The sequence below is a fragment of the Chlamydotis macqueenii genome, chromosome 8 (genome assembly GCF_036417535.1).
Source record: "Chlamydotis macqueenii isolate bChlMac1 chromosome 8, bChlMac1.mat, whole genome shotgun sequence".
Taxonomy (NCBI): domain Eukaryota; kingdom Metazoa; phylum Chordata; class Aves; order Otidiformes; family Otididae; genus Chlamydotis; species Chlamydotis macqueenii.
Window position 1 is genome coordinate 35050621 of NC_141563.1, and position 16944 is coordinate 35067564.

The window sequence follows — 16944 nt, forward strand, 5'->3', positions numbered from 1 at the left end:
AAAGTGTGGGGAGCGACGCGCAATAATTAGACCTTTGTCTAACTTTCCCAAGTGCCAGAGAAAGACAGATTAATTAAATATACAACAGTGTTGGTTTTTGGAGTGGGGGTCTCTCTTGCTGTGGAGGTCATAAATTAGGCAGAATAAATACTTCAATGTGTTTGCAGCGGGGCTGCTACGTCAGAGCGGCTGGCGGGCGGTGGGAGGGCGCAGCGCGGCTCTTGCTAATGATAGTCACGTCTGGGGCTGTCTGGTTACCCCTAGCAACGAGACATGATGTAACACCAGGATGAACTTGAACTTGGGGGACTTGAAAAGGGAACAATAGACCAGAGCAATCAATAAAGCCTATTTCAGTGAAGGATTACAGAGCCGCTCTGGGGTAACCTTGTCTGCAAGGCGCGGGCTGAATAGCGAGATGCGTGAAGGAGCGCGGTGCCATGGGGGGACGGACGGACGGACGGAGGGAGCGACGGACGGAGCGAGTGACGGGCGACGGCGCGCATCCCGCTGCCTGCCCCTGCCCCAGGACCCCGGGCCTCCTCCGTGAGCGGCCCCACCTCTGCAACCACCGCAGCTTGCTCGCTTTTTGCCTTTTTTTTTTTCCCCTCTACTTTTTTTCTCTTTTTTTTTAAATCTGCTTTTGAAGTGAAAGAGGAGTGGCAAGGCCAGAGCAGCTCCCGCCAGCCCCGGCCCTGTGGGCCATGTGGCCAGGCCAGCGGCGATGGGAGCCAATTGGACATCTGCAATATAGATTTGAACCATCGGCTCTGAATTTTTAACCCCTCTACTCCCCGCAGGGGACTTCCATAGCCCGGCCAAAGACTGTCACGCTCCGGTGACAAGCGTGAGGGACGACTCTGCAAAGTTCGGAAGAGTTTGCGGCCCGCAGTGGTCGGAGGTGCCTCCGGCACGGCCCGCGCTCGGCTTCCCCGCGCCCGCCTCGAATCAGTAGGGCCCTGCAATCAGGGAGGGGAACGGGACTTGGCACCGCTTCACAAACCCTGCCAGAACTTTTCTCTGTTTATGAACTTTACATATGAGAACTATTTCGTTTAATTGCAGCCTGCGTAAGTCTAAATATAAAATCTGTAGGCAATAGATGGAGCCGATATGGGACCGGTGTGTTTGTATTCAGAAGGGCGAGCGGAGGAAGAGTTAGTTAATGAGGTGTATTGGAAGCAGGACAACTTCTCGGATCGTGCTATTTATTTTACCGGTTCCTACCTCCATGGCAAGACCACATAATCTCCAAGTCCCACATGAAACTTGCCTCAGAGTCTTCTGTAAATGTTCATAAATCCTCGGCGGGTTGATTATGCTATCAATCACGTCAGACACTGAAAAGGAGTGGAGGAAAAAGTTGGCAAAACTTGTCGTCAGTTTATACGTGCGCACATATGCACCTCATATATTACGGGAGCCAAAGTAAAAACGTGGGGTATCAGCAACGGCTCTTTAATACCTGAATCTTTCTTGTTGTATTACTTTACTTCAGGCTAAATAGTTGCTGCTTGTTGGTGTATTCCCACAGCAATATGTCATTGCCAAGTAGCATCCCCCTGCGCGTACAATCCCAGGGCCTAACACTGCTCTTATTCATCCCGGGCTGGGGTTGGTCTGACCTCGCCGGGGCCAAGTCGGGTCTCCCCGGTGCGGTGGCACTGCCCCGACTCCCGCAGAGCCCGCGCCGGCTTTTCTGATGGTGTTTATTTTCCTAGCGAAGAGCAAAATCGCTTTCTGTGCCCCGGGCATCTGCGCCGTTGGGTTAAGGACGGTATTGTTGCGGAGCTGCGATCCCAGGGAATTCCCTCCCTTTGGGGGAGAAAAGAAAAGAAAAAAAAAGAAAAATTTTCCCAAAGGAAAACTATTTGTCGAGGTCCGCGTTTTGTTTTGAAACACAAGTATGGCCAGAGATACGGGACATTTCACTGATCCAGTTTCCCCCAGATTTGCTTTATCCTGGCTTTTCTCTAGCGATCCACGTTTCTCCTAAGAAAACAGCCCTGTTGTTGAATTTCTGTGCATCTGTTCCAGCGAGACAGTTGAAGCAGGGCAGTATAAAGCAACAGATGCTTATGCTGGCACATGCCTAAATACCCAAGAAAACCCCGACTGCAGGGTGATAAATGGCACAGAGAGGCGAATGTGTATCGCCTTTTCAGGGGATTAGACAAAAGTGAACTGGAGGGATCTCCAAGCCATCATCTATTAAAAAGATTGATAACTTGTAACGTGACATGACCCCCGCGTTCATCTGTAGCTATGTCCAGCGCCTGTCGGCGAAAAAAATATATATATTGATTTGTACAGTATTTTTAATTAAGCTTTGTAATTAGGTCGATTCGTCACGGTCTCAATTAGCCCCCCTCCTGGCAGAGGAGGCTGGCGGCGCTGCCCGGAGCCCTTCGGGAAGCAGCGAAAGCGGGCGACGGGGCTGACGCTTCTCCCTTCTCTTTTGCAGTCCTGGTACCTGGGATAAAAGTCTCCGCTTCCCACCACCCACCGGACAGACCACCAGACCCCTTCCCACCTCTGTAACACGGAAGCAGCAGCAACGCAGCGCAGCGACTTCACATCGGCGGAAGGGGAGGCGAGCAGACACCGACAGCAAACTAGTACATGGAAATGGCAAACGTTATGGTTGAATGGCAAAGGCCGTAACTTTTTCGAGATTTTATTTTTTTTTTTTTTTTAGACAACTTAGGACTGTTGTAATTTCTCATATGGTGCTGGAAATGGTTGGGCTTCATAACTTTTGAAGTGTTTCATTGGTAGTGTAAGCGTTAGGTGACACTGAGTAGAACTAGCCTCTGCTGCTGCTTACCAACTTGCTGTTGTAACACACTTTCCATATGGAGCCTAACTGTTTTACAGTATCCTCATCGATTTTTCCCATACAGGTGTGAGACTTCTTGAGAAATCATGAAACACACTTAAACTATAACTTTTGTAGTAGCTGAATTCTGCAATATATAACTTACCGGACAGACATAGAGCATGTTTTTCTGTAACATATCGGAAAAAAAAATTGCAGGTTTTTTTGTTGGGGTTTTTTTTTTGTTTTTTTTTTTTTACAGTCGGCACTTAGATACGTAACATGAACCATAAGAGCATTGTCAACAATTCTTTTCCACTCAATTGCAGAGCGATTTAAAACATCAAACTACTACTATTCACTAAAAAAAAAAAGAAAAAAAAAGAAAAAAAGTTTGAAATGCTGCACTTACATTTAAAAAAAAAACATTTTTCAACAATTTTCAACAATTACACAAAAATTCACACAGAAATGGGGAAGTTGGTCTGTTTTGACAGAAACTGACAGGAATCAATCAAAACAATCGAATTTTGAATTGAGTAAAGTGCAATTTCATTGGATAGCTAAATATCTTTGTAAGATAGAGATTGTTGAAAATTCTATTTTTGTTTTCCAAGTCCTTCCACCCCAGGACTCTAAATTATTGGGGTAAAAAACAGCCTTGCAAGAAAAAGGGGAGCTATTTTTGCTTTTTATGTTTTTTATTGTTGAACTTGTATCCCTTTAAAACTGAAGGAAAATTAAAAAAAAAAAAAACAAATCTAATGGTGCTTTTACCACAATATGTTAACTACATTAAATGCTAATTAATCATTTTCTGTTATCAAAGCACATAACTAAAATGAAATCATAATATCTGTTAATTTTATAAGCTAAAAGTCACTATAATGGATTATGCCAATTCTGACAAATTTTACGTGTTTCCGGCAATATAGGGTTTTATCAGTTCTCAAACACCTTGGGAATGAGAGAGAACGGTCCAGAAAGTAAAACACCTTCGTGTCCCTGAACTGGTACATTTTCTGGACTGCGAAGAAAACATGACAGAAACGAACGATGCTGATCTTACAACTTATGCCAGTTCAAAGCAAGGGCACTTGCTGAAGAAGAAAAAAAAGAAAAAAAAAAAAAAACACAAAAAAAAGTTTGGACCCCAAACGTCCTGTATCTTATGTACAAAAAAAAGGAAAAAAAAAGAAAAAAAAAAGAGTGCAAGTGATTTTTTCTATCAGACAGCGGAGCACCCCTTTGCTTCACATGCAACTTTAAGAAGGTTTCCTATACTATACATATATATACGTTCTGGTTGGCGCGTCCAGCTAATCAGAGAAAGTCTCTGCATGTTCTAGTGTTAGTAACTAATTTTTATATAGTTAATGTAGGGTAAAGTAGAGTGCATTAAGACACAATATTGTAATCCCTATTCCAGGCACTTGCCTTTAAACTATGTTTGTTCGACCCTTCAGAAGGGTTTCTACTACTGTCCTATACAATCAAGTAACTGAAATTCTTGGGAAGACACTTTGCTCCTCATCTTTTCCCTGAAACGATGTTTTGTTTTGTTTTCTTAATTTGCACGAAACAAAAAAAAAAAAAAAATTCCATATCAATGTGCCTTGCCCTGGATAGCGATTATTTGTGGAATTGTTGCACATGTTCCTATATTGAAAGGGGTTTTTCCCTAGTCAAGCATTTGGAGACACTTTTTGTAAATGTGACTTTTATGTCAGCCATTGTCAGTTTCAACATCTAGAATTAAATAGGATGTTAGTTGTTCCGCAGATAGGAGTAGTGTTTATTGTCCTGTATGGTCAGTGGCAGTGCTATTCTGAGATCTGTAGATGCTAGATTATCAGTATTTTTGGATGTTGCTGCATTTTACATTTTATTTGGAGTCTTCCTTTTTTCGTTTTGTTTTCTCCCAGATATATGAAAATATGCAATACCTGCTTATATCATGTAGAAAAGCTTAGCAATTATTAATTTTTCTTTTAATTTTTTTTTATTTGACCAAAGTTGGTGCTGCACTTGACGCAGTGTGTTTTAGGTGTTTGTCTTTGTACTTTTGTGATTTTGAATGCACATGCAGGAAGGGCTCTTCTTAGAGAAGCAGTCAAACTGTGAAGCACTAAGCTGAACCCTGCTTCAAGCAATTTTTGTTTTACAACTGTTCCTTTCACAAGCAAGCCTTAAAAAAAAAAAAACTTCCTTTTTCTTCAGATCCCACACCCATTTTTATTAGCAGACTGCAATCAATCCACATTCAATAAAAGTATATAATGCCCATTTTTATATGCACGTTTTTAAACTTCCAAGTTCTGAAAATTGTTTACTGGTTATTCTCTATTTAAGGAAAAAATAAAATGTTTTGGATTTTCATATGTGTCTGATAAGTGGTTGAGTAGTCATTTTGCTCTATTGTATTGTGTGATTGTTAGTATATGGTATCACATCCTCTAGCCAGCATCCTTTGCCTTCCCTATAGCACTTAGCTGGGCATTACTTTATTAAGACATATGTGCACTAAAAAAAAAAAAAATAGCAGCTTTCAGTGCTTCACAGTGAAGGGAAAAAAGCCTAGACAAACATTTTGTCAGAACCTTGCTATGAGACAAGGTATTACCAGTAAATTGGTTGTATATACAATAAAATTGCACCCTTTTTTAAACAAAACAAACTAAGCAATAGTTTGGGCAGTTAGTTGTTTTTAGTGAGCATGTTGTAGTCATGGCTGCAAAGAGAGAGAATTAAACTGCCCACTCAGAAGATATGTAATTTGTATGTTGTATAGTTTTATTGATTACACTGATTTATTCTACCCTATTTTATAATGCAGGACTTTTGTAATGTTGTTTAAATGAGGAAAAATTTCTGTCAAATTAGCTTAGTGGAATTTCTGATTGTTCGTTATAAAGGCAGCGTTCATAGAATTGCTTTTTTTTTTTTTTTTTTCCTTTGGGAACTGGATTTAAGTTAAAAACTTTCCCGTTTCCTTTTTGTATGTATTTAAATACAGTTATTTTTCTTCTCTCAATGGTATAGCATATTCCTATGCTTGAGAAGTATAGGCTACTGAAGAACCATTGTAAATGGACATTACAGGTATGCTGTATTTTTGAAGGTATTTTGTCATATTAAGTTTGATGACGCTAAAGTTAGGGAACTCTGAGCAGAATTGCGAGAAAAAAAAATGTTTTAAAGGCTTTAAAACATGAGGTAGGCGGTCAAGGGTGTTCACCAACAGGGGTTGTAAAGTATTACACACTAAATTAAATCGTCCTTCACCTTACTCTCACGCAGCGAACCCGGCAGTTCCGTTCCGTGCAGGTGTAGAGAAAAAAACCAGTGTTTTGGCCCGAGCGGGAGCCGCGCAGGAGGGATGCCCACGCCTGGGGCGCGCAGGCGGCGGCCGCGGCCCCCGACTCCGCTCCAGGCGAACGTTCCCGCTCCCCTCCCAGTCGCTCCGGTCGTTCTTTTTGAGTCACGCGAACAAGTTTTTTTTGCTCCCCGACTCCTTCTCTCCAGAAACCGTCAGACGCACAAAAACTCTGACCTGTTTCCACCCCCCCACCCATCCAAATTTAAAGCCCTGGAAATGGCTTAGCGCGAATTGACTTTTTCTCGAGTTAATTCCTCTCTTTTTTTTCGAGCGAGGGCACTTGCTTTTATCATGCCGCACACCCCAGCAATGCCATTATTATTTATTCTTCTTCCTTCAGAATAAAAACTTTCGGGCGTCGAGTTTAGGCAGCCATGGTACACTTTGTCTCTGTTGCTTGTTCCCCCTCCCCTTAAGGTCGAAGGGGAAAAGAAACACCAAGTTTTCTCGACTCCGCAGTATTCAGTCAGCCCACAGGAATATGCAAAATCCCTCTAACATTTTTTTTTTCTTTCTCTAGTTCTCTTTGTTCCGTATATTTGCAGCTTTGTAGTAACAGTGTTATAAAATATTTACTGTACAAAAATACAAAAAAACCCAGATACATAGCCTAAAACAGTTTTTTTTTCCTTGTGGTGAATTTTTTTTTTTAAGAATGTCAGTTAATATTGTACTTTGCATTGTGTCTCTGGAAATATCTTTTTTTTTTTTTTTTTTGGTAGAAGGCCTCCATCGAACAAAATTAAAACCATAACCGGCATGACAATGTAAGGAGAGCTTCAATGGCACCTAAACAATAAATAAATAACAAAAATCAACCTCATGAGGTCTGTCGGAGGCAGGTCTTGTGAAGTTAACACTGCCTGCTAGGCAGGATTTTCATTAAATCAAGCTTACAATGCCAATTTTGTCTCGAAGTCAATGCATGTATTACTGTTTGACAGTAAACCCAGCTATGCCATCATCAAGTCCAAGGCTGCGCAATAGTCTAATTAGTATCGAGTACATTTTCCTTTTATTTTTTCCAATAAAAAAGCAGTGGGATGAAAATTGCTTTGATATATAGCAGGTAACATTGAAGCTATTCCATAGCACTTAACTGTAGTGAATACTGTGTCACCAATTCTGAAATCAATTTAATGTTTAATGCAAATCCATTACATGGTGCTATTACAGGCTGGCAAAATGATTTACAAAAATGTGACAACTTGGGCTCAATTCACTCTGCTTTCCAACAATGTAAATGCATAGCAGTGTTTATCTGCATGAAAACTATGCACTAATCTATCTGAAAAAAAAAAAAAAGAAAAGAATATATCAACTTTGGTATCTACTTTCCGTTTACTCCGATCCTTGCCTTTTCGGTCATTGTTATAATGCCAGCTTTAGGACAGAAAGAATTATAAGAAAACCAGCATAATACCTGATATATTAAAATGTAGTGCCTGTGAAATCTGTATTATATTGCTCTTCTGAAGTAAGATTTTTCTACACCGGTAGCCTTCGCTGTCTGTCAGAACCTTCTGATATAGGTGATGTAAAATAACCATACAATATTAATGCATGCTATTCCATAATGCTTAGTAGCTGTATGAATATTACTCAAAGTTATGTTAGTCTTTTTTTCTGACTTGGTTCTTGTCAGATAGGTTTAAAGATATTTCACTGAGAACGCAAATTCTGTCTTTTCTTGATTTGGGGTGTTTTCAGTATTTTGGAGGTATACATTTACTTAAATTCAGTATTACTTGTGTTTTGGGTTTTTTTTCTTTTTTTTCTTTTTTTTTCCTTTTCTTTTTTGGTGGTTTTTTTTTTTTTTTTGTATTTTTTTTTTCCTAGAGGGCAGGACATGGTGTTTGAGACCAGAAATCCGTGCCTGGTAAGATTTTCGTCTCGAAAAGCTACCCTAAGAATTCAGAGAGCTTGCTCTGAAGAACAGACGCATCAAGTTCAAATTTAAGGGACAGTCCTTTAAACCCACAAACGAGATTGAGCTCACGTTGCGAGAGATTTCTGAATGGGCAGCGGTTCACCAGGTACCCATGCTTGACCCTTCTTCACACCAGACTTCCTCATATAGAAAGAAAAACCCTTTAAAAAAAAAAAAAAGAAAAAAAGAAAAAAAAAACCTCATGTGGTTGTTTAGTTTCATGCACAGTTGCAATATTTTTCTTCAGACAAACTCTGTACAAACTTTGGGCCCGATTCATAAAAGCTCCACTGCTATTAACACGGGAGGCTGGTGGGCTTTTCTCGGCCAAATTGGGGATGGCTTTCTTTCCAAGCGCACGCTTCGGCCAGCCCCGCTTGTGCCTGCCTCCTTTCCTCTCCCTCCCCTCACCCCGAGGGAGAACAGGAACGGGTGGGAAGGGGCCGCGGAGCAGGCGAGGCAGCGCGGGACCATGCTCCGACACCCCAGAGGCGCAGGCTGGCAGGAGAAAAGGGGGAGACAGAGGGGAGAGGACGGCTCCGTGCCGCGCTCTGGCCCACGCCGGGGGCGTGCGACGCGGTGGTACAAGGCTATTCCGTTACAAAAGAGATCTTGGCCGTACCAGAAAAAAAAAAAAAAAAAATAGGCTAGATCGCTACCTCTGAGCTCTAGAGAAAACCTTGGTAAAGGCGAACGCTTGTACACAATGTGAACTTTTGTACTTTGTATGCTTTTTTTTTTTAGGGAAGACTGTTTTCCACTTAGTTAATCTTCTATGCTCGAGCATGAACAAAAACAATTGTGTTGGGTGAAATCTCCCCCCCCCCTTTATCTGCATCCACAAATTAATATGAAGGGGGGAAAAAAAAAATAAAGAAGATGAGTTTCTAGACGGAGCATGGTAGGAAGAGAGCGCCTGGCTTGGCATCGGCCGCCGTTGCCTGTTCTTGCTGCCGGCACCCGGCTGCGACTGCTGCCTTGGGGAAAGGTCTGCAAAATTCTTTGCTTTGGAAATACAATCAAGGAGAAATCTCCATTTTGGCCGGCTGCGCGGTTTCTCCGCGCGGCTGAGCTCTGACCTAGCCCTGCCCCGCTGCCTGAGACTGGCCCGGCCAAGTCCCTCGGCGTCAATTTGAAATTCAGGGCGCTAAAATTTCCACCGGCCGTGTGAAAGATCTGCTGCAAATTCACTTGACACCCGTGTTAATACCATGTCGTGTTCATTTTTTTTTTATGAGTCAGGCCCCTCGTGCCTCTAGTATACTTGTATTGACTCTCATAGTTACCATTTTAGTTTTACTGTGTTCTGTGAAAAAAATTGTAATTGGTTGAGAATCACTGTGGGCATCCATTCTTATTCAACTAAGTCTCCGCAGGTTTTTTGAGCTGGTGTGGATTAGTTTAACTCTTGTATTCAACCATTAGTGCTACCACCTTCTCACATTACAATACAATTACTGGAAGCAAGTACTGCATTTCCTATGCAACAAAAAAGGAAAATAAAAAATTGCTAATGCTAACGGCCCGCGTTGTTATTTACTTCCAGCTGGGCGCGGGGGGCGCGTGTGGCTGCAGGGCCGCGGGCATCGCCGCCGGTCGCGGCATTGACCTCTCCGGGTGCGCGGCGCCGCGGGCCTCTGACCTGGGCAGGTTTGGGGGATCCCGGGCAGTGGCTTCATCCCAAATCCCAGGGATATTTGGTCAAACCGAGTCACTGCCATCACATCGGCCATACTTTCTCTTGCTGTTGGTGTCCTGTCAACACAAAATCATTCCTCGCACAGGGACGGATTAATCTTTGGCCAACCTCTGCAGATTAAGTCATCCAGAGTACAGACACGAAGCACGTCTAGTAAAGACTAACTGAGGAGATTAATTAATTCTACAAATGCTACAATATATCTTTAAAAGTAGATAAACTTTAAAAATACTACCGCATTTCCGAAGAGCCCCGGTACCAGCTGTCAGCCGCATTTTGGCCGTCGTTGCAGTTGGCCGGGTGGCTCGGCCTGGCTGTACTGCACCTCCCCGCAAGGCTTCTGTAGGGGACAGACAGGAAAAAATAAGTTTCTTTACAACCTTCAAAGTTTTCCTTAAAGTTTTTCACTGTGCAGTATCTTTTTCTTAAAAGATACGTGCAGAAATTAGTATTTGCAGAAAGGAATTTTTTGCATTTAAGCCCTTCTGCCTCTTTTCTACCTAAAAGCAAGCGCAGAGGCTCATGAGAGGGGAGGCCCGGTGCAGCCCTGCCGTGTGGCCTTGGGGACAGGAGACAGGGCCTGCCGTGACACCCAGCCCTTCCCAGTGCAGCAATTCCACCTCTCTTGTTTTATTTCAGGGGAAATGAGTGTTTTCCAACAAATAGCTGCCCGACACTCATAAACCACTGGTATTTCCTTTCTCACACCTCCACAGAGTTTCGGTCTCGGCTACAAGGCCGGGATGGGAGCTTTTTGCCCCCTTTTGCCCTGCAAGCCCCGGGAGGAGAAGGAGAGAAGCAGGCAGGGCTCCCACTTTTGGGCAGAAAGCTCATCCCAAGGCTGCAGAAATGGGCCCAAATGTTGGTGATGCCCCTTTGGCTTGGAAACCAGCCCAGGCGTGGGCCAACCTGCCCCGGGGGCCAGCGGGAGCTGGATGCTTCCTCCGAGCTCGGGGGTGCAGGGGTGGGAGGGAGGGACTGGGACGCACCCACACACATCACTGTGCAAATACACACAGAAAAATTAAAATATGCTTCCAAAAAAGTGCAATTGCACTACACAGGGAAGATTTCTCCCCACCGCCCTGTCTGTGGCTGATCCTGCGCTCTCTGACAGATCCTTACCACTACCCCTTCCTCGCACTCAGTCCCTGCCCCTGCAAAAAATGGTTCACTATTATTTATTTATACCCTTTATTAGTGAGGCTGTCAGCTGAGGCTGCTGTGGGTTTTGGTGGAGGAACCAGGAGGGCGAGCAGACCCTGCCTCACGTGGGAGCGGCATGCACGGGGCCACGGCCAGGGCTCGAGCACTGTCTCCCTCTTTCTCACTCCTTTTCTTGCATTCTTTCTTTCCTGCTTTCTCTTTCTTCCTGTGGAAGAAAAGGTCTCCATCGGCATCTGAGGAAATAAATCCCATTTATTATTTATTGCTATCAAAATGTGTCAGCTTGCCTCGGGACGCAAGAAGAATACGCAATAGCTCACTAACAGAAAATTAAAAACTTTGCGTGGAAAAAGTACGGGGTGGCATTTAGGCAGAGAAACGCGGGCACTTTGCTGCTCTGCCTTGGAGGGAGAAGCGATGGGATGTGGTTACAGGGAGATTTGCACCGCACAAAGCCCATCGCCCTGGCTCTCCCTTTTTTTAGTGAGATTTCGTTTATCACCATTCAATTTTTCGTCAACTGATGAAATTCAGGCTGAAAACCCCGTTCTGGTCCACCTGTGAGTCTTTTTTCCCTTTGAAGGCTGCTCTGTGGTGTGGCGGGCGATGACGTTGCAGCGAGCGCACCGGTGACCAAATGTTTGTACTGAATTTCGACACGTTGGGTGTTTTCGCTTTTCTTTCCCCAAATGCAAACTGTGCCAAATTGCTTTTGTATTGCTGATACATAATCTTCAGAAATTCTCAATTTTTCTCTCAAGCTGATTGTTATTGCACAGATATCCTGGAGGGATTACTCACATGTCATGAAGCAACGGCCTTTTAAATTCCTGTTACTGGTGGATCTGGCTACTTAATATCTTCCTTCAATGTAAATGTTCCTGACTATGCGACGAGAAGGGGAGCATTACCAAGGTGGTGGGTTCGTCCGATGGCTTCTCTCTGCCAAAGACAAGCCAAGACTGGAAATATTTATTGGTTCAATACTTCAGCAACACGGTATTAATTGCCTCCGCGTGTTTTGATAGGTAGTTAGCACAAGGGTATTAATGAAAATAGCACCACTTCATTTTAAAATTAACTGCTTGGCCATTCAACAACATGAGCTGATAAATTATTGCAATAAATTTGCGATGGAGATTTATGCCACCATAACTCGCGCTCAGGTCTGCAGACGCGCTCCGGCTGTGCAGGGGACGGGGGACACAGGGGGACGGGGGGGGGGCCACGGCTGGCGCCCCCAACCTCTCTTAGCCTTAGGCAGCTCCAGTTGTTTTAAAAATCATTCTGGAGACGTGGGTCAAGGAGTTTTGTGCGCTTTCGAGTCAGTTTTGGCGCTCCTTTAAAACGAATAATGCTCGGGGGCAAAGGGACCCTCCTTGCCACAGGTGACTGCAGGCACGACCAACTCTTCAGCGGCACATGGGGTGCTCTGAGCCACCTCCCGTTCCTCCGGACGCTTGGAAACAGAGCCGAGCTTTCTTCATTGTTATTTTCATAGAGGCCATAGGAGAGGAGAGGGGTCACCTGATAAACCATACGGTCATCCCCGCTTTCCCAAAAACCCTTTGAAATACAGAGCCAGGCTGCTGGTGCTGTAAATTGGCAAGATCTACTTTTTAAAATATTATTATTATTACTATTACTATTATTATTATTATTATTAGCCAGTGAATGGCCTCTCGCTTGCCAGCACCGAACCCAGCACATATTTATTTCTGTCCACAAAGCAAAGCAAGCGTTGCTGCAGTTCAGGTCAGACCCAAACCCACTCCTTTCTCAGGGTTTGGGTTGGTTTTTTTTTTTTTTTTTTTCATGATTTGCTCAGGACAGGGGCGATGCACGGGCAGGGGCCGCAGCCCACCGTGCCGCAAGAATATTCATCTGCGGAGGATGAACGGCAGCTCCCTGCCTTGGGCGCTGAAGAAATTGGAAAATGTTCCTATAAATGTGATTCATACGGCATAACACCTGCCTGCACATTGCATTATCCAAACCTATTAGGGTGAAGGAGACACAGCCAACTATTTTGGTAGATGGGGTTTAATTTTTTTCCCCCATTGTTCATTATTTCCCCACAGAAATTTCGTAACCCAGCGCCTTTTTTTTTTTTTTTCCCTTCTAAAGCTAAAGAAACAATCTTGGTCCAAAATGCTGCATTGTGTTATTGGATGGAAGATGGACAACTTTTAGAGCAACTTCAGTTGGATGTTGCATTTATAAATAAATGTGACAAATTTAATAGGGTAGGACAGGTATTTGAATTATTGATTGTTAAATATTTAAGCTCCAAGTCCCCATCCATCAGCATGTGTGAGAAAGCTCAGGGCAGATTTATGATGCTGGAGTTTTCCTGGTTAGCTGGCACTTGGCATTTCGATTAATTATAGCCCACACATTCGGGTTTTTTCAGGATTTGTTAGAAGTATTTATAAAAGATGTCCCTATTATACCATTTAAATATTGTTTGTGCAAGTGGAACATGTTTTCTATTGGGGATTAATACACTGTTTGATTTAGGGGAAAATTAAATTAGAAGGTGTAAGTCTCGGGAGACGAATGTTGTATTTGAAAAGGGTTTCCACCACTGGAAAGCACAAAGTTTTTCTTTTATGTATAAATATTTTGCTCCGGGTGTTTCCCGGGGTCTGCGGGTGGGTGGGAAGTCTCAAAAGTGCCCTTGGCCATGGGGTGCGGGAGAGGAGGGACGCAGCGGGGAGGGGGCAGGATGAAATCCGTCGTATTTCTTAAAATGAAGGGATTTGGGGCCTCCCCCTCTATTGATTTCCCCAGGAAGGATGCGAGCCTCGCGGTTGCGCCCAAGGCCGTGGGGCAGGAAGGGTCTGTGCGAGGGGAGGAAACCGCCCAGGGCCCTCGGGTCAATAACGCACCTCCAAAAAAAAAAAAAAACCTCCCACAATATATAGTGGTATGATAGATTGTAATTGCTCAAGAAGAGCCATTACGGCCCGTTAGGTCAATACTCTGCATTTCCAAAGTGCTTTAATTAATACATATTTACATCAGGTAATAGCAGGGATTTCTCCGAGCCGTCGTAGTTGTCCAAGAAAGGCTCCTAACTTTCATAATTCAGGAGGGGCACAAGTTCAGTCTCTTACTCCTTTACTGCATCTGATAAAAATACATTTTGATGTCACCAGTGGCAAGAAAAGCTGCATCCAGCAAGAGCGTGGCTTCGCCCCTCGTCTGGGAGGCGACTTGGGAGGCCTGGCACGGCGTGGGGGACAGCGATGACCCCAAGGCTTGGCCAGCTCGCCCACCACAACCTCTTTGTCCTTCCTCTCCCGGTTGTTCTTTCGGCCTCATCAATAAGTCACTGGCAAGATAAATTATCATTGGGTTGTACGGCACAGCACTCTGCCGCGGCCGGGCTCCGCGGGGATGAACGACGCTGGCACTGGGGAAAGTGCCTGGGCACCCTGGATTATTTTGGAGGCGGTGACGCACACCCTCCAAAGCACTTTTAAGTGATAACTTCTCCTTTCAAACAACATTCACAGGTCCTGCTCATGGGGACCATGGGGCTCGGTCACCTCCCCGTGTAAGCCGGCTTCCTCCTGGGCACTGCTGGGATGCTGTGCCTTCAATTAAATTTGTGCCCTGAAATTGCCGCAGCCCTGCATCCACTCAGGGCTCGGTCAGGTGTTGGGAAACTCACGGGACATCAATTCGACGCAATAGCGATCCCAGGCGCGAGCCTTGATGTGAGAACCGAAGGTGCTAGGTCTCTCCCGGCTCCGAAACCCAGCCCCTGGTTGAGCTCCGCATGGGCTGCGAGCTGCCCGGCGTGGCCGGGGGCAGGCGGCCGGCAGGTCCCCCGTAAAACTGCCCGGGGTGACTCTAAAAATATAAATTCTATAATGTCATTGATTTTTTAAATTATTTTTTTTCTGCCCCGCAACCACAAATTAGAAACGGCACTGCTAAAACTCACTGGTCTATCCACAAATTTTAATTAAAACCTAAATAAATCATTTTCGGCGCTGCACTCGCATATAAACAATGAGGGAGATGGCACGCTTACAGCGGCTTGTCAGCGTTTGGTGACTAATGAGTGGCTGTGAAAATACAATCTGAAGGGCCGGAATTGAAAGCAGATTCCTCGGCTAACGAAGGGCACATGCGACCCTGCCACGGCCACCGAATTCACCTCTCGGGGCTGGCGGGGGGAAGGAAAAAACATCGTGAAGGCTGGCAGGACGAGTCGTTATTCAATAAAGCACGGCGCTGTAACGCGATATTGCAGCTGCAGCCTTTTCGCCACGTTATGGAGTAATGTTTTCCCCTGTCCTTGCAGCAAACAATAACCATATGCTGGATTCGTTACCAAATGTTTATTTTATTTCTTCATTAGTAGGCGACGAGGACTCGGAAAAAAGAGGTTTCGTTGCTCCAAGCGCTTGGGAAGAGCTTTTAACCAGGGATGCCAACGCCGCGTGCCGAAGCGCTCCCACCGCTGCCCGATGCCGCTTGCAGTGGGCGCCGGTTGACGTTGTGCTTTGCTGGGCGTTACCGCGCGTCCCCATTGCACCTTCGGATCCAGGGGAGCTGGTCGGGACGTCGGGCACGAGCAGGATGGGTGCTACAAATGGCATTGCTCCTCCCGCCACACAGCACTGGTCACAGGAGGGAGGCCAAGCAAGACACCAACGTTAAAGTTCTTCTCCTTATCTGATGGGCCAGGCGGCACCAGGGCCGGGGGGACAAGCAGTTGTTTGGCACAGCAGAGTTGAACACTGGAACAGAGGCCTCGGTTGCCCAACAGTGAAGCCCATGAGATGCTGATATCCAGCACAAATGGAAACCCCAAGGTCCTGGTCAGGTGTGGCGCTCAAAAAGCCTCTGAACTAAAAGCCAGTTTTATGAAGCAGACTTCCACTTTCTAAAAGTGATGGCCTTGGCCAAGCTCTGCTCAGGCTCTGCCTCTGGCCACAGGTGCTGGAGGAGTCCATGGTACATCACTGGTGCCTTCAGGGACCATCTCCAGGTGGTGCTCCTCAGGTGGCGAGGCCATCGCTGCATCAGCGGTGTGATGGGTTTGGGCATGGCTGTGCTCCATCACTGAGCTGCTGCCCCACACAGACCCTTCCTCCCTGCACACACCCCCTCATTCCTGCATGGACCACCTCAGCCGTGCAAGGACCACCTCCTCCCCAAATGGATCACCTCCTCCATGCACAGACCAGCAACCCCACCATGGGAAAGTGTCCTTCCAAGGCCAGAATTCATGTTTCAATCAGTAAGTTTCCACAAATGCTTTGAGGTTGACAAAACGCCATTTCCTTAGGGAACATTTTCTCCACCAAATGCTTAAAGCTGACCTAAGTTTCGAAGTTTGAGACTTTCCTCCCCAAGGGACTGAGAGTCTGCAGGCGAGAGCTGGATCTCCCACACACACACGCAACTTGGAGCCGTGGTTCCTCCGAGACACCCAACAGCACAACGCTCGCTGCAGCCCTGCACGTGCCGGCAGCCCCGTGAGCCGCAGCAAATGATTTCCAGCAAAAAGACCAAAGAATTGTCTTGCTCCTAAAATACCCAAGAACGATGCTATTTCCACCCAAGAAGGATGCTATTTCTTTTTAGGGGTGATGGTAGCTCACCCCAGAGCATCCAGGCAAGGAAATGCCTGGAATCAGAAGCTGGGCTTCCTCACTCGGCTTTGTTGTGGTTTTTTTTTCTTCACTCCCTCTAATGCAATCTTGTGAAAAGAAAGAAAAATATTATGTTGTGTGTGTCGCTTCTGCAGTTCAAAACCCAGTCTTGACAGGGGAAAAAGAAAAAAAAAAATAGAAGGGAAAAAAAAAAATCAAACCGCTCCCAACTGCAGCACATGCTCATGGAAACAAGATGTGGCGCACATGAGGCTGTCCCAGGGAGAAAGTTTGCTAAAAATAACATATGCAGATTATGTACATAAAATGTCATGA

General features: G+C 45.1%; 1 protein-coding gene across 12 annotated transcripts in view; it reads left to right on the top strand.

Moving 5' to 3' along the window:
• The window catches only part of NFIA (nuclear factor I A), a 251718-nt gene extending 242071 nt beyond the window's left edge, over positions 1-9647 (top strand). For all 12 annotated transcript variants that reach the window (XM_086753345.1, XM_086753347.1, XM_086753346.1 and 9 more), the window contains one exon: positions 2465-9647. In XM_086753345.1, coding sequence (XP_086609471.1) covers positions 2465-2482 — 18 coding nt within the window. In that variant the 3' untranslated portion in view covers positions 2483-9647. The remainder of the gene's footprint in view (positions 1-2464) is intronic.
• Positions 9648-16944: the final 7297 nt, after the last annotated feature.